The sequence below is a fragment of the Malus domestica genome, chromosome 07 (genome assembly GCF_042453785.1).
Source record: "Malus domestica chromosome 07, GDT2T_hap1".
Taxonomy (NCBI): domain Eukaryota; kingdom Viridiplantae; phylum Streptophyta; class Magnoliopsida; order Rosales; family Rosaceae; genus Malus; species Malus domestica.
This window is the reverse complement of record NC_091667.1, coordinates 27561615-27579048: the sequence shown is the minus strand read 5'-3', so window position 1 is coordinate 27579048 and position 17434 is coordinate 27561615. Positions and strand designations below refer to the sequence as shown.

At 38.9% G+C, this 17434-nt stretch overlaps 4 protein-coding genes across 4 annotated transcripts; 2 read left to right on the top strand and 2 right to left on the bottom strand.

Moving 5' to 3' along the window:
- Window positions 1-1968: 1968 nt before the first annotated feature.
- Window positions 1969-4837, top strand: LOC103435013 (heat shock cognate 70 kDa protein 2-like). The gene is given in 2 exon segments (NM_001305636.1): window positions 1969-2215; window positions 2873-4837. Coding segments are annotated over 2 exon segments (1953 nt in total). The 5' UTR covers window positions 1969-2001; the 3' UTR covers window positions 4612-4837.
- Window positions 4838-5256: 419 nt separating this feature from the next.
- LOC103435004 (uncharacterized) lies at window positions 5257-8847 on the bottom strand. The gene is made up of 9 exons (XM_008373395.4): window positions 8628-8847; window positions 8479-8540; window positions 7927-8017; window positions 7582-7668; window positions 7307-7360; window positions 6524-6708; window positions 5955-6037; window positions 5759-5859; window positions 5257-5664 (listed from the first exon to the last, which is right to left on the bottom strand). The coding sequence occupies exons 1-9, from the start codon at window positions 8673-8675 to the stop codon at window positions 5449-5451; spliced, it is 927 nt and encodes a 308-aa protein (XP_008371617.3). The 5' UTR covers window positions 8676-8847; the 3' UTR covers window positions 5257-5448.
- A 1550-nt stretch (window positions 8848-10397) lies between these two features.
- On the top strand, window positions 10398-13510 carry LOC103434994 (geranylgeranyl transferase type-1 subunit beta-like). The gene is made up of 11 exons (XM_008373383.4): window positions 10398-10826; window positions 10911-10986; window positions 11119-11183; window positions 11339-11481; window positions 11577-11632; window positions 11728-11804; window positions 11923-11968; window positions 12224-12348; window positions 12595-12662; window positions 12743-12830; window positions 13259-13510. Exons 1-11 carry the CDS (start codon window positions 10668-10670, stop codon window positions 13406-13408), a joined length of 1053 nt encoding a protein of 350 aa, XP_008371605.1. The 5' UTR covers window positions 10398-10667; the 3' UTR covers window positions 13409-13510.
- Window positions 13511-15421: 1911 nt separating this feature from the next.
- LOC103406346 (uncharacterized) lies at window positions 15422-16255 on the bottom strand. Its single transcript, XM_008345343.2, has one exon. The coding sequence runs from the start codon at window positions 16253-16255 to the stop codon at window positions 15422-15424; it is 834 nt and encodes a 277-aa protein (XP_008343565.2).
- Window positions 16256-17434: the final 1179 nt, after the last annotated feature.

Below are 17434 nucleotides of genomic sequence, written 5' to 3'. Positions count from 1 at the left end.
TTCCTCGTTGTAGGACCTGCACGCAGGGCCGGCCCTGAGTAATGAGGGGCCATGTGCAAAACTTAGATGGAGGCCCTTCATTTTTTTTAATGTTATATTTCTTTATTATTATTTTTTTTCAATTTTTTCATCTATAAAACTAAAATATTACAAGTTACTGCAACAAAAATAAGTTGTTTGATTAGCCAGGTGTTTTTCCTTACCTTCAAAGGTCCTGAGTTTGATACACGTTGAATGCCTTTTTGTTATCTCTTGTTTACAAATTTGCAAAAGCTTAAAATATAACAAATTATCTCCTGTTTACAAATTTGCAAAAGCTTAAAATATAACAAAACAATATCATTGGGATTCAAACCCAACACATGAGCTAGAAGAAAGAAGAGCTAAATCGCTTACGCTAGAACCATAGATAAGATTATTTTTTTGCATCTAATCTATTTTATATGCATCTGTATATATGTAATGAAAATTTAGGGGCCCTTCCGAATTGGTGGCCTTGTGCGGTGGCACCTGTTGTACACCCGCAGGGCCGGCTCTGCCTGCACGGGTTCGCGTGCCATCGATCCTAGATTTGAACTAGATCCAACTGAAACCCACGTCGTCGGAGCACCGCCTGCATTCACCTACTGCTCAACATCGCTGCAGCATCGTTGGAATTGGGTTGACTCCTCATGGAAAGAAATGTGAGAGATCAGGGAGCAATCTCACATGCATAGAACATTTGGGAAGAAGTCTCATGCTATTGGGTATAGGGTTTATGCTGATTCTATTGTCCATCCCATTTGGTATGGTGAATCATGTGCAGTGGAGAAGATCTAGGGAAGAAATGATTTTTTTTTTTTTTAATAATTTGATTTAAATAAAGGACAAATAGAAAATGCAATATCAAGATTATTTTTATTTAATTTGATGCATTTGGTTGTTCTGAATTTTTATCAAAAAATTATTTCCTTTTTTTCATTAGTCATCAAATTTTTTTAGTAAAAATAATATAATCCGATCTCGTATCGGATACGGTAACAAATAGATTATAAATAATACGGTAATTAGTATGATACTGCACCAAACACTCAATTAATTTAGTCAGTACAATCCGGTGATAGATTATTCTATCCGACTGAAATAGTCAGTATAGTCTGAACTGCCAAACGAGACCTAAAAGCACTTAAAGTGCTTTCACATGACTCACTTGCATTTTACCAAGGATTGATGCCAAAAAATACTAAAAGAGAGTAATAATTGGAAATGCCTTGGGGGATATAATATAAAGATTAAATTTTAGAGAACTTTAACGAAAAGCTCACAGTACTGTTCAATTTAACGAAAAATCATATTTTTACACTAAAAAGTCAATCCTGATACTATTCATTTTACCCTTTATTTTATCTTTATTGTTAAAACTTAAAGTTTTCAAATCATTTTCATTAATTTTTCTTAAATTTTAAGCTTTAACTCAACCATTACATTTGGTCCAAAAGCAATTGTAAACAGTATTGCACAAACACATACCATAAGGACTGCAGTGCAGCCTGACCCAAACACGTTTGGATTCAAAGCCCTTCGAAAGCCCAAAAGTCAAGTCACAGCCCACACGCAAAACGCCACCGTCCTGTGAAACGTTTTCCAACAAGGAAATTGACGAGAAGACAAATTTCCGACGACGAAGGGAGTGGACACGAAGTTTCGATCAAAAAGTAAAGAAACCAACCCCGCGAAGCAAATCAAATCATCACCGTCCACGACACTCGAATCCAACGGCCGTTATCAAACCGAACATTCTGGACACCCTCCCACCAAAAATCGTCAATATCCTCACGAACATTCTAGACAAGTGTCCTACTATATAGCCCCCCAATTCACTACTCTTAATCCAACACCTGTGACTACGAACAGCCCATTGCACAAAAAATCTCAGAAGCTCTTTACTTTTCTCTGCGGTTCGATCTTTAATTTTATCTGCGATTCTTTGCTTGTTCGATTGCTTGAATCTCTGCGGTTGCAATGGCGGGAAAGGGAGAGGGGCCAGCGATCGGGATCGATCTCGGAACCACTTACTCGTGCGTCGGTGTTTGGCAACACGATCGTGTCGAGATCATCGCCAATGATCAGGGCAACCGGACGACTCCGTCTTACGTGGCGTTTACTGACACGGAGAGGTTGATCGGCGATGCGGCCAAGAACCAGGTAGCGATGAACCCCGTCAACACCGTCTTTGGTAAGAATCGAAATTCTTCTCTTTTCTTGCGATATTTCTGATGTTATGATGTTTTTTTTTGTTGCCTTGCATGTTGCGTTTTTTGAATCAATTTTACTCTGTACTGTCTGATCTATATGCTTGTATGGCTGATTTTATGAATTTACTGTCAATATTTGCTGCTGGTTTAAATTTTTCTGTTTTTGGATTTCTGTTGCTTGAATTTCTGAGAAAAAGAGTTCAATTTCCTTGAAAGTACTTCTCTTTTTGAGGTTCGGTGTGATAAATTACGATGGAGCTAATTTTATGCGAGGTTTTTGCCTGCCTTGAATCTTTTTATAGCGAATTGAAAAAGAAAAAAATGGTTGATTTTTTTATTTATTGTTATTTGCAGGATTTATGTAGTTAATATTAAAGGACTATCAAATATTGTACTTGGTGATCAAGGCTTTGAGTTTTAGTTAATCTCTTAAAAATTATAATTTGGGTTTTAAGTTTCTTGTTAATTGATGGTGAAATTTTAGAAACGCTGTCTGAGCTTGTAGTGTTTGAAGCTTGATCTGTTTGGTTATTTTTATTTTTGATAATATTTAAAGGATTTAGCTTGATTGGTAGCATGTTCTGTGTTATGCGTAATTAATAAATTAGTATTTTAAACGAGCTTGGTTAATTTTTCAGATGCCAAGCGGTTGATTGGTAGGAGATACTCTGACCCTTCTGTCCAGGGTGACATGAAGCACTGGCCTTTCAAGGTCATTCCCGGCCCCGGTGACAAGCCCATGATTGTTGTCATATACAAGGGCGAAGAGAAGCAGTTCGCTGCTGAAGAAATTTCCTCCATGGTTCTCGTCAAGATGCGTGAGATTGCTGAGGCCTATCTTGGCTCATCTATAAAGAATGCCGTTGTTACTGTCCCGGCTTACTTCAACGATTCTCAGCGTCAGGCCACAAAGGATGCTGGGGTCATTGCCGGCCTTAATGTTTTGCGTATTATCAATGAGCCCACCGCTGCCGCTATTGCATACGGTCTTGACAAGAAGGCAACCAGCGTTGGGGAGAAGAATGTCTTGATTTTCGATCTTGGCGGAGGCACTTTTGATGTCTCCCTGCTCACAATTGAAGAGGGTATCTTTGAAGTGAAGGCAACTGCCGGAGACACCCACTTGGGAGGAGAAGATTTCGACAACAGAATGGTGAATCACTTTGTTCAAGAGTTCAAGAGGAAGCACAAGAAGGACATCAGCAGCAGCCCAAGAGCTCTTAGGAGGTTGAGAACTGCTTGTGAGAGGGCAAAGAGGACTCTCTCCTCCACTGCTCAGACCACAATTGAGATTGATTCTTTGTACGAGGGTGTTGATTTCTACTCAACCATTACCCGTGCCAGGTTTGAAGAGCTTAACATGGATCTCTTCAGAAAGTGTATGGAGCCCGTTGAGAAGTGTTTGAGAGATGCAAAGATGGACAAGAGCACGGTCCATGATGTTGTGCTAGTGGGTGGCTCTACTAGGATTCCGAAGGTACAGCAGTTGTTGCAAGACTTCTTCAATGGCAAGGAGCTATGCAAGAGCATCAACCCAGACGAGGCTGTAGCTTATGGTGCCGCCGTGCAGGCTGCCATCTTGAGCGGTGAGGGTAATGAGAAGGTGCAGGATCTATTGCTTCTGGATGTCACTCCTCTGTCCCTTGGTTTGGAGACTGCCGGAGGTGTGATGACTGTGTTGATTCCAAGGAACACTACTGTTCCAACCAAGAAGGAGCAAGTGTTCTCAACCTACTCAGACAATCAGCCCGGTGTCTTGATCCAAGTATATGAGGGTGAAAGGACAAGGACTCGTGATAACAACTTGTTGGGAAAATTTGAGCTTTCTGGCATTCCTCCTGCTCCAAGGGGTGTTCCGCAAATCACTGTCTGCTTTGATATTGATGCCAACGGTATATTGAACGTCTCGGCTGAAGACAAGACTACAGGGCAGAAGAACAAGATTACCATCACCAATGACAAGGGAAGATTGTCGAAGGAAGAAATTGAAAAGATGGTTCAAGAGGCTGAGAAGTACAAGTCAGAAGATGAGGAGCACAAGAAGAAGGTGGAGGCCAAGAATGCTCTGGAGAATTACGCCTACAATATGAGGAACACGATCAAGGACGATAAGATTGCCTCCAAGCTAGACGCAGCTGACAAGAAGAAGATTGAGGATGCAATTGACCAGGCCATCCAATGGCTTGACGGAAACCAGCTTGCTGAGGCCGACGAGTTTGAGGACAAGATGAAGGAGCTGGAGAGCATCTGCAATCCGATCATTGCCAAGATGTACCAGGGTGGTGCTGGTGGACCTGATGTCGGTGGCGGCATGGATGAAGATGTTCCTCCTGCTGGTGGCAGCAGTGCTGGTCCCAAGATCGAAGAAGTTGATTAAGCGGTTCTCGTCGATCCAAGATGTGTGCTTTGAAGGAAGTGGTGGAGGTGAAGCTAGTGAATGTGTATTTAAGTTTAAGGTTTGAAATCGTTTACTTTTATGGGATTTTAAAATCCAAGATGTAGGATGTTTTCTTGGTCATTTTGTTGAACACCGTATCGCTGTATTTAGCCAATGAAAGCCTATTTACTTTGTAAATTATTTCTCTTAGATTTACTGTTTGATTATGCCCTCATGGTCAAATTGCTGCTTGTTCGAGTTTTATCTTTACTATGTTATTTTTACCAATTTCACCGTCTCTGTTTTTCCTCTCGCTCAAGCAATTGGGATTTCTCAGAAGCTCGACTTAGGGTGGGACAGATTGGCTGCCGCCAGAAGTCGCCTTTACCTGCGCGAGACTTGTATGGCAGTCGGGAGTGACGGAAGGAACCTGTCAATTACAGAACGAAGTCGGCAAAGCAGCTGAGTCCGCTGAGGCTAAGGAGGCTGTTAGTTCTGTAGCATTAGTCCCTTGACTCCCTTATAAGTACGCCGGCTTTTGAGTCCGGCCTTTAATTCTACATGCTTTAGTTGTTCGATACGCATACATCCACCGGGCTCCTGCCATAACTATATTATGATTTCATGGTAGTCGGGATATAGACGTTAGCAAAACGAGAAGTCCGTCAGGGATTCAAGGACTTACTCTCGTCTCAGATTAGCAGACGACGTGGTACAAATGCAGGAATGGGAAAAGGATCACAAAACTCATCCAGCTATAGGATTCATTACAAAAACAAGCAATACGTGAATGGTTTGGGCAGTCGAGAAATCTTTCCGCTATGCCTTTTAACCTTTTTATGCTAAACCACTATGGCCTGAAACCTCCTTTACAGCCTCCTCTTCCATTTCCACAAGTTTACGGCAGAATGCTTCAACGTCACGTGCCTCTTCCTTCAATGACAGTCTAAATTCCTTCCACTCGAACTGGCCAAATCCATCCTTAAACCCAGGACTCGGAACCTTGCTCAACACCTCAAACCCCTTGCGGTCGATAGACAGCATGTATGCATCCTTCCATGACAACATGTATACAAATGAGTTAATATGTTTCTGATCCTACCCTTGATCTTGTCAAAGAATTAGAAGTTAATAAAAGATTGTCTACCTTTGCATTTGCATTCAAGTATGAACAGCAGAAAAGCATTAGCGCTCTACGTCTTGCTGCACTTTGATTTATCCCATCAATGAGTTTGGCAGACAAAGGAGCTACATCAAAATTTTATACGTGTGAGTAAACTGACAAAAGTCGTATTTTCTCAAGCTATAGGAAACCTTTAAAAGCACTTTCAAATAGGTTCTACCTAACAAATCTGCTTTAGACGCAGCCATATCTTCTGTATCAATCTTATGAGTGTCTCCACTGCCATCAACATACATACACGATCTGGACAATAAATATTTTGAGTCAGAGGTCGTTGGTGTTGAAACTTTCAGGTCTCACAGTCTACGTCAAGCATAACATATCTCTCGTTCGAAGAGAGTACGGAAATATATTCAAAGAACTACATGAATGATGGAACGTATAGCCATAGTTGTATTAATGGAATGATGGGACCTATAGCCATAGTTGTATTAATGGAATGCAGCGTAATGCTCTATATGTTGTCCTCTTAAAGATTGAAATTATTGAAACTAGCTAGGAGGTTTTCATATTATCAGGTTGGATAGACGGGGACGACACGAAAAGTTTATTTGGTAATTCAGTTTATAAACAGATGGACCTGCTCCAATACTTGCTATGAAAATTGTCCAAATTCTAACCTGACCCTAGGATAATCACAATCAGACATACTGATGAAAACACTGGATTCAGTTACCAACAAAATTTAGACAAAGATTTCAATTAAATTCCAGAAGGCAAGGTTCTTGCCTTTGATTGAACTTGTAAACTATGTAGTTTTCATCGCCTTCCAAGAGCTCCTTAAGGCTTTCGCTTCGTGATGTACAGCTATGATCAGAAGAACTTAATATACCTGAAACTGTATAACTGGACTCACTCACTGCTTTCTGTTCTGACCGTATGACTTCTCTAAGGACTTTTGTTGCAGATTGAACCTATAACAAGAATAATAACATTTTATTAAAAGAAAACACTGTAACCATAATCCTGAAGCAATTTCAGAGCTCAAATTTCCCGTTATTGCTTATTACTAATGAGGTCAGAAGTTTTAACCTAAGCAGGATTAGGTGTAATTCAATCACATATTCGCAACCAACTTAAGCTGATGAAAATCATCAATGAAGGTTAATATTTCCAATGTCCTGCTCCTTCAAAACCTGATGAATATCATCAGTGAATGAGGAGTTAATATTCTCAATGCCCCGTTCCTCCTTTGTTTTGATTTTCCCTTATCCAGTGGATTATTTCAGGAACCGGCCTAAAATAACCATGTTAGAGGTGGGACGATACCTAGTGTGATTTAAGGCATAGTTAGTTAAGAATGTGTTGAAATTTTTTTTTTTTTTTTTTTTTTAAAATAAAGGTCAACGGTTGTAGAATCATAGAATCGAACAAAGCAGTAAAGTAAACCTACACTTATAAAAAGAAAAGACACGGTTTCGTGACAAAGAACATGGATCCCATGAGTTGGAAATCAAATCTATTCAAGTTCAGAATGCTCAGAAAAGTAAAGTAGGGGTAGAATAAGATTACCTTTTCCTCAGTTAGAGGCACAACTTCGCCAGTCAGGGCAATTCGAGGCGGTGTCTGCAAATTTAGAACAATCAACTATTAGATTTATATGCACAAAGGAAATACTTTCTCAAATACACGTACCTTATGCAGCATCACATCAATATTATTCCAAATATTCACATGCTTTATGGAAGAAAAATCTTTTGACAAATCTTGGGGTAGAAAAAACTGTCTGTAAAGTAGTTATAACTGGGAAAAGAGGGAAGGGTGTCACATAACTCAAAATTGAATACCTTTCTTAATGATCTAAGTAAGCTTGCCAGTGGACCTGGGATGGGATTGGTGACAGCAAATGAACAGCGCTCATCAACAACTACATTCTGCAAGAGAAGGAAAAGAAAATGAGGATAACAGCTTTAATGACTAAAGCTTCGTCCCCATGCACAAGGTGCCTGCTACCAGACAATAAAATTATTCCTCTTTTTCGGAGGACATGTGTACTTGATCAAGAGAAATCTCAAACACACACTATAGAGAAAATACAGCCAACCAGCAGGCAAATAAAGTGAAAACTTAATGACTTGACTTCATGTCCGAAAGTAAAAATCATCAGTCTAAACACTATGATATGAGCTTACCACATTATGCAACTCCTTTTCGGGCACCCAAAGGTATGGCTTCCCTCTTTTGCAGATGTACTTAACCTTTGATGTGTATATGTCCTCCTTGCTAACACAACCATACATAGCAAACAACAAGAAATCCCATTAGTTAATGGATGAAAGTAGCAGTCTTTGCTGCTGCTTTAAACATTTAACGGTTACTAACTAAAGCCCACAACAAGATGAACAGACACTAAACTTGGGAACTCATATCATTTTACTTATGTAAAACGAAATCAGAAACTCAACTCAATTCCAAACTACTATACGAGATTATGAAGTGAAAGATAACCTACACGGGGTTGACCTAATCAGTCGGGTTTTCAATGTGATTTCTTTTCAATAATACAATCCTTTCGGTTACATCTTTGATCAGCTAAATTTTTAACATGACCACCCAACATATAGTATTATACTCAGTTGAGTGAAGGCCTTTTGCAATCGAAACCAATGTAAAAAGCCCGATTCTTTAAGTCTTGTACCCACTAAGCATAGCTAAAAAGGAAGAGTTTTGACGAAATAGGTTACCTTCCTTTAGCATCAGCTTTGATGGTATTGAGTTGCCCTTGCCAGTTGGAAGACAGTATACTCTGCAATTGTTTGAGGTCATGAGACTCTTGTAGCAACAAAACCATGAAAAATAAAATGAATTGAGAAAACTGAGGGGATATGAATACCTTGCATTTCTCGGCAAATGTTAAGACGGTTGCCTTGTTGGCCTTCATGGGTTCCGCAGTATTGCACCCCAAGTGCTCGACGAAATTACTCAGGGAAAGAAAGTGTTCGCGCGAGAGAGCGAGAAAGAAAGGAGGTGAGCTCTGGTCAGGGTTTTAGGGTGGGTTTTGGAATTGAACGGATTCGTCAAAATAATTTGAGATTTGTATTCCGTCTTTTGTTTGTGGGTCCAATATATATGAAATTGTACAATTATGGGATAATAAAAAAAAATACTACCACATGCTTTGGTGAATCCGGATCCTTTTTGTGAGGTCACGGAGATCCATAAATAGTATCAGGTCATTATACATCATGCGGTTATAAATTATTTTAAATATTTTTATTTAAAATTAAATACAAATAGTTACTAATCTCCAGGATCCTCACCAAAACGACCAGAAGAATATCCTGTTGGTGCTTTGGTATTGTTAGCGCAGGGTTTAGACCCTCAAAATAGTACAAGTACAAAAAAAGATCGCGGAAAGCCCAAGAAAGGTCAAGGCACAAAGAAGGAATGGAAGTCCAAGGAATTAGAAAGGGGCATTTTGGAGCGTTATAGTCAACTGTTCACTAGTTTTGTTTGACTAACATAAAGCACTTCCCAAACGTCAAAGCACGTGGGCAGACTGACAACTTTATTGCACAAGACTCTAGGATCAGGCATACTTAGACACCAACCCAGGCGATGTGTTAGTCACCAGTAAAACCAAAAGCCTAGGATGGGACATAAAAGGATACCAGGCCTTGATCCGAATGAACACTATTGACTAGTCAAGGCCGAGCCTCGTGCTTGGTACGCGTTGGCCCATAAAACATGTAATTGAGTTAAAAGACTGTCACTTCACTACCAAATGTCAACTGATGAACGAAAGGATAGTCAGCACAGCAGTCTACGCTGGTAGCCCATTTAATGCTAAAATAATAAAGTGGATGAGCCTGGGACTTCTTGGGCTCATTGAGGACATATATAAGGGGGTAAGTACCTCTTATAGCAGGTCAGACAATTGAGAGACAAGAGAACTTAGCCTATAACCAAGTGCTTCTTATAATCTTGAATCAATATATTCCGAAAGTTATAATTGATGCAGCCCAGTTTTGAGGGGTGAATCAGTTAAATCTTGAGTTCATTATTTCATATCTTTAAACCCGAGCCCATGAAGGATTAATTATTTAGTTTTTTTTTTTTTAACAAATGATAAATTATCTACATTAAGGGAGTGAGTTAAGCCTCACAATGGGCTAACAATAATTTGGTTCAAATTTTTTTTTGGTAAGAATCGAACCTAAGAGTGGAGTCAGAAATTATTATAAATTTTTTATTTAAAATTGAATATAAATAGTACCTGACGAAAACTGATCGCACGATTTATGATGAATGGATTGTGAGAATCGAATCTAAGAGTAGAGTCATAAATTATAGTAAATTTTTTATTTAAAATTGAATATAAATAGTATTTGATGAAAACTGACCGCACGATATACGATGAACGGATGTGATTCGAGAATCCGGCGAGGATACTCTCTCGATAAACACAATCTCTTTTAATATTTTAATTTTATCAGTTAGTCTTTCCATTACGAAGGAGTAATTAGATTGATGATTAAATTTCAGCAATTTAAGGGTGAATCTAATAGTTAATCTCCTACTAAATAAACCAGTATATTTTAAGTTTATATATAATCGTTTTTTTTTTTTTGTAAAGTTAAAATTGATGATGTATTCCACTTTCAAAAAAGAAAAGAAAATCATGATATTTGGGCGCCCTTTATTATTTTCCGCGAAAAAAAAAAGAAAGAAAAAAACAGTTGTCTGAAGTTCGAAGATGAGTAGATGACGACATCCGAAAACGCTTTAGAAACGGACTCAACGTATCTCAGCCGTCGACTTCGTACGCCGTGCACCTCCGCAGTTAAAAGCCAAAAGCTGGTTAGAGAAACCCAAGCAATCAGTAGGATCTCCGATCTCCAACTGCCCCATCTCCGTCCAATAAAATCGGGCCATGGCTTCGGAGATTTTCGAGCGTGACCGGCACGTGACGTTTCTTCAGATGGAGTACCAGCTGCTGCCGTCCCCCTACCAGTCCCAGGAAATCAACAGCCTCACTCTAGCTTACTTTGTCATCTCCGGCCTCGACCTCCTCGCCGCCCCCGATCGCCTCGTACGTCGTCGTTAGTCAATTTTCGTTGTTGAAATTCAAATTTGAAATAAATGATATAGAAAGTTGCAATCTTTGATTTGGTAGGTTGACAAGGAAGCAGTTGCCAAGTGGGTTCTGTCGTTGCAAGCTCACCCGAGAAGCCAGTCCGAATTGGACAACGGTAGATGGGGCGATTTGTATTTTTGAGTTCGAATTCGATAGAATTGAATCGAATCGAATTGAATTGCTTTCATTTAAGTGTGAATTCTAGTTTAAATTAATAAAAAAAAATTGATCTTTTGATTTGTTGTAGGACAATTCTATGGATTTTATGGTTCCAGATCTGCACAATTTCCTTCAGAGGATAAAGACAATGGGGTATGAAACTATGAACTAGTTTATGTATTGTTTAAGCTTTCTTTCGGGTTTTAACCAGTTCGCGTAGTTTAAGCAAATTCTTAGTATAAGAGCATTGAATGATATACTTTTTTCGTGTTTCCGGTTTGTAATTATTTAGTTTGATTTTGATGTAGGCTTTATTAAGTTGCAGTGTCAGTAACTTGGCCAGCACGTATTGTGCTGTGGCGATACTTAAAATCATCGGCTATGACTTGTCCAGTATTGATTCTGAGTCGATACTAACGTCAATGAGAAACCTTCAACAGCCTGATGGGAGGTATTGTGGTTTACAGGAAAGCTTATAGCCATTTCTTAGGGGATGTTATGAGGTAGCTGGACCAATTTCCTGATATTTTCGACTGATTTTGGCAGTTTTATGCCTATACATACAGGGGCCGAGACTGATCTCCGATTCATTTATTGTGCTGGTAAGACGGTAAAAGCTTTTATGGAGTTACTTTTTAAGCCGTTTAATTCAATATACTTGACAATGTAGCATCAATTTAGCTGATTGATGTACCAGTGGCCATTTGTCATATGATGGGAAATTGGAGTGGCATGGACAAGGAGAAAGCCAAGGCGTACATAATAAATTGCCAGGTCTGTATGACAAATGCAGTCATCCTCTTGGAATTATATCTTCCATTTAATCAGTAAATTTCCAAATTCTTGATATATTTTAGAGATATACTTATAGAGAAGTGACTTCTTCTTTCAGTCATACGATGGAGGCTTTGGGTTGACTCCAGGTTCAGAATCTCATGGTGAGTGTTTTTCAGTCAATGTGCTCCATTTTGTAAGAATGTGTTAGTTGTACTTATCTAACAATTATGAATGTCCCCATTTTTTTTATTTCCTTACCAGTTGCTTTCTTGTTAATATTTTACTCGATTGTTGTTATTTTGTATTTACTAGAGGAAAACAGCATAATTTCTGCTTAGACTAGCTCATGATGTAAATCCAAAAAGTTTGAAAATTTATTTTCCTCCAATGATGCAATATTCATTTTAGCGACACAGGCGGTGCAACATATTGTGGTGTTACATCTCTCCGGTTAATGGGATTCATTGAAGAAGATATTCTTTCTAAAGATGCAGAGTCTTCCATAATAAATGTGCCATTGCTGCTGGATTGGTGCTTGCAGGTTTATCTCCTCACCTAATCTCTTCAAGCGTTACCAGTTTTCCCCTTGAGTTGTAAGCTTTTAACACTCATGCAAGTAAACACTTGATGGGCATGTGGGCATTAAAAGCCTTAAAATCTGCCAAATAAGTAGATGCATCTGAAACTGAAACAATGGTCCCTGCCTTTGCCTTCTGATAAGCAATTTTATGTTCTCATCCCATAGGAAAGATTTTTCTTGTTCAGTCGTTTTTTTGTACCACTGCAGAGACAGGCAGCTGATGGTGGATTTCAGGGTAGACCCAACAAGCCTAGTGATACATGTTATGCCTTTTGGTAGGTGGATGAACATCCTTTGGGAGTTTCATGCCGTGTTTGGAATTTCGTACCCTGACAACAGAAATTTGCTTGTGCAGGATTGGATCAGTTTTGAAGGTTTTAGGGGGCCACAAATTCATTGACAAGAAGGCTCTACATGGATTTTTGCTAACTTGTCAATCCGAGGTGCTTTTGCTTATCTTTCCTCATACTAACCTATGATACGATAGGGGAGAATGTAAAGTTTCTTTCAGATTTGTCATGGAAAATCTGTTATTACTTCGGTCATGCATACACATTTACAAATTTATTGGATTAACCTCCATAAACATAGAAAGATCCTAAGGCGATGATGATAGAAACTAGAAACACAAATGGATATAAGTTCCTGTTCTTACGAAAAATAACAGACCAATACAATGCAGACGGTATAAATTGTTTTGTGTGCTTGATTTTTTTGGCAACAGTATCTTTTGTAAACATGAGGAATGTCGTAATTAGGCTACTCGTATGATATTATGGAAGTACCCCAATTTCTGTCTCAAACCTTTTTCTAAGCTGATAGTATTGCTTATGACTCCCGACTTTGATGTTCGTATTTGTGTTTTCACCAGTACGGTGGTTTCAGCAAGTTCCCGGGGGACTTTCCAGATCTATATCACTCCTATTACGGGTTTACCGCATTCAGCCTCTTGGAAGAACCCGGCCTGAAACCACTCTGTGTTGAGCTGGGAATGTCTGCTATTGCTGCCATTGGAATCTGACCTGATATTTCTTCATATACGTTGGCTTTCTAGTTTATTTTTTGGTGCTTTTCCATGTATTCAATCGTGTTCTTCATAAATAAAAATAAAATTTACCCCTTCCTTTTACTGCAAGTTATATAGAAGTAGAGGTAAATTACTTGGCCACATGCAGTGGGCGGTAAATATTTTTTGGAAGTGACTTGATATTTAGCATGTGATAGCATTTCCATCAATCATCATCACACGTTTTTAAGTTTCCATCAAGTGCTCATGTTTCAAATTTGTACAGAGTCTTTATGATCATTATGGTTGAACAGTAAAGTTGTGAAATCAAAATTCACTCCTTTTCTCTCGATTCTTCTTTGATTTATTTTATTTGAATACCAAAGAAAAATAGATTAGTACATGAGAAAAAATAAGAGTAAAAGATTTTCCTATATAAAGAAAGTTAAAATCATAGAAGGGTGATGACGGAGAGATAGACACAATAAAATATAAAATTGGTTACAACTTTTGGGCTTTGATACCAAATTGACGGACCCCAAATTGGTTATCCACGTGGATCTCAAAAATTGAGGCATGTCGGCTGACATCCAAAAGGTGACGAAACTATAAGGTGAAAGTTATGTATGAAAAGTAAGAATAAATTTAAAACCAAAGTCTAAGGTAAATTAAAGTAAGCGCACGCAGTGTGGGGAGATAAAGATTGTAGCAATGAATTGAGATTATGATTGGTCTAAGATTTGATTCTCTATAGAGTATGTTTACTAATGGAAATGAGAGAATGAACGAATTAGACGACTTCGAAATAGAAAAAGTAAGATGAAATTCATGCTTTTTCGATTTTATATGTTAGTGTTTATAAAGAAAAGTTTAGAAGTGAAGTAATTTTTCAACTTGTATTTTAGGAAACGCACGAAACTCAAGAACGAAAACCTCTTAATTCTTTGTAAGTAAACATGTAACAAAAAGAACATACGGATTGTTTTCTTAATATACATTGAAGGTCATGATTTGAGCCACGAATCTGTCACTGTCAGAACAGAAGATTACAAAGGGATAGTAAAAAAGTAAGAGCCTACATGATTCTTCAAGGTGGAGGTGGATGGATAGTTGCACCTTTCGGCAAATTCCCATAAACCACTTTCACGGGGCAATTTGCTCCTCTATGTTGTTTGGGAAAATGCCCAAAGGCCAAAGGCATCACCTAAACTCTTCCCTTTCCCTTTTCCTACTTTGTCTTGTAATGCAGGTGGTTCATGCTTTCTTAATGTCATGTCACTAAGTCACTTGTAGTAAGATATTGAATTGCACCTAGATATTGAGATTTACCAAAACAAGTGGCATAAACATGCCGGAGAACAATGGCATGGCAACAATGATTGTTTACGAGGAGATAATGACTTTCATGAAACGGGATGTTACTGTAATAAGAAAGGACTTGTCTGTGCTCTTCAAAGTGTTATTGCAGTGTTTTGGGCAAAAAAATAATATCATGTGTTTTAGTTCTCGCATATTCATTGTAATATTGGTTCATAAGACCAAAATAGTACCCTAGAGGTGCAAGTAAGTTTTTCTCCATTGTGGTGGTATCATTGCCAAGTCCCTCTCTATATTGTGATGGTATTTGCAATCACGCGATGCATAATGTTTGGTGGTTTGAAATACCAATACAGTGACTTAGTGTGAGTTTCTATGAGAGAGAGAGAGAGAGAGAGAGAGAGGACAAGAACATCAGTTGTGTAGCAGCATCATCACACTCACAAGAAGATTACAGGTACGAGACAACTCAGGGGAACATGAAGGCTAAATAAAACAAAGCAACTTCACAGTCACGGGGTCCCCCACTAACAGGAAAACCCATCTCACACCATCATGTTCCTGAATATATGTCCCCCCCCCCCCCCCCCCCACCACCACTAGAACTCATTACATTCCACATGAACCTCTATTACTAATCAAATTTAACAAACTTACCCACAAATAATAATTTTTTTTTAAAAAAAAGCAAAAATATTGGTTCATCGAACTCTAATGTAAATTGGGTTTCTTCCCAATTGTTGATCTGAATCCTGAAGGTGAAGAAACTAACGGAAGAACCTGTGAAGTGCTTGACGAATGGCACTTTTCTTTGTTCTTGTCAACAATGATTGTGATGAAAGAACCATCTTCCTCAGCATTTCCATCAATATTCTGAACTTTTTCCTGCAATTTTACTCTAAGTTTCTCCTCAGCAACCTGCAAGAACTTGAATTTTGGAGGAGGAGAGGACCTCAATCTGTTGAATTCTGCATCAGATTTTGACTCAAAGAGTGGGCTGAAACCCTGCTGGGGAGTGAGAGGAGGTGTGAAAAGTGTTGGAGAACCAAGAGGTGTCAGATATGGAGTCTCAAATCCCACAAGCAAATCACTCAGACTCTTACTCCTAGAACCCTTCTGGCTCCTCCACCCACCATCCTCTGACTGTTGCTCCAAATCCTCCTTTGTTTCCTCCACAATTGTGAACAGGTGCCTTGGTGGGCCCCCACCAGCATTCTGCAGCCTCATGAGCTCAGCATCCAAATCTTCCTCCTCAAATGATTTGAGCACCAGATTGTTGCTGCTTGGTTCATGGACTAGGGTTTCTGACATTCTCAATGAAGCACAGATACCTGTGGGGTTTCGGGAGGGAGTGCAAGTGCTTCTTCTCCAGCAGAACATGTAGAAGATTTCCTTCTGTGGGCTGCTGCTGTAGCCACTGTCAATCTCTCTGCTGGTAAATCTCTTCTTCCACCACAGTAAATAGTAAAGCTCTGCAATCAGAGCTAAGAAAAGGCAGCCAAAAACCACACTTAACCCAAGTCCCACACTGCTCAAAGATTTCATCTCTGTCATCAAATCTCATCAGAAAGCTACTGATTTCACATCAAAACTACCCAAAAAAAAAACTCAAACTAACCACAGTTAATTTTGGGCATTACCCTTTTACCCAATTCACAAGAAGCCCAAGAAACTGAAGGGAAAGGTTAATCTTCTGGGAAGATTTTGTAAAGTTCCAATCTTTTCCATGAACACAGGAGAAACCCAAAAACCCAGATAGTGGGAACTCAGTAACTAAACACTCCTTAACTTGCTCGCTACTTTAGGGGCAAATGAAAATACCCAAATGCCCACCAGCTAAAAATATCTCTCAAAGGCTGTATCTTCTGAGAAAATCACCCTTTAAATCATGAAACGTGATGACAAAAGCGCTTTTGAAACCCACCAATACTAAAAGCCCACCCGGATGTGGAAATCACAGAGAATTGGCAAATCGCAGAGGACTAAAACAAAGAAATGAACAAACAAAAAACAGGGAAGCCATGCAAAAATGCAGAGTAAGAGAGTCGGCAAATAGGCAAATATGGGTGAGAGGAGAGGAGAGGAGAGGAGAGGCGAGGCGTTGTTCGAGGGAAAGTTCACATGTGAACACAAAGACAAGGAAAGTGACGGGTCGTTTTTGATGAGATGCTAAATTGGCTTTTGTCTAATCCATTCACCCAACTCAGCTCACAGGAAAAGGAGTTGAGTTGCTTTTCTGCGCCTTGAATTTGTAGAGGGATTTGGCTCTTTGACTCTTGACTCTTTGACTCCAAGTCCCAGTGGTGGAAACTGCGTCGTTTTTGTCATTAAATCATAGCTTGGTTGACGGTTCTGGGATTAGCAGAGCTTGCAGAGGCTAATCTTCTGGCAAACGCATATTCCCTTTCCCTTTTATTAAGCAAATAAGTTATGCTCGAAGTCCAACTCCATGTGTTGTAGGAAAAGAAGTATCCTCGTGTCATTATATTATTAAATTATTACATAATGTTTAATTTCGTTTCACGTAATGTAAATTGTTCTTACGTCAAACAATATTAACATATAGTTTTAATTCAACTAAATTATATTGTATTTATCTTCAACTGTTACTGACACTAAAAAAATCTTGTTTTGCAGTCGTTCACACTTGTTATTTATAATTTGTAATTTACAAACAAAAAAACAGCATGTGATCTTTTTAGAGTTCTAATCATAATTATTTTA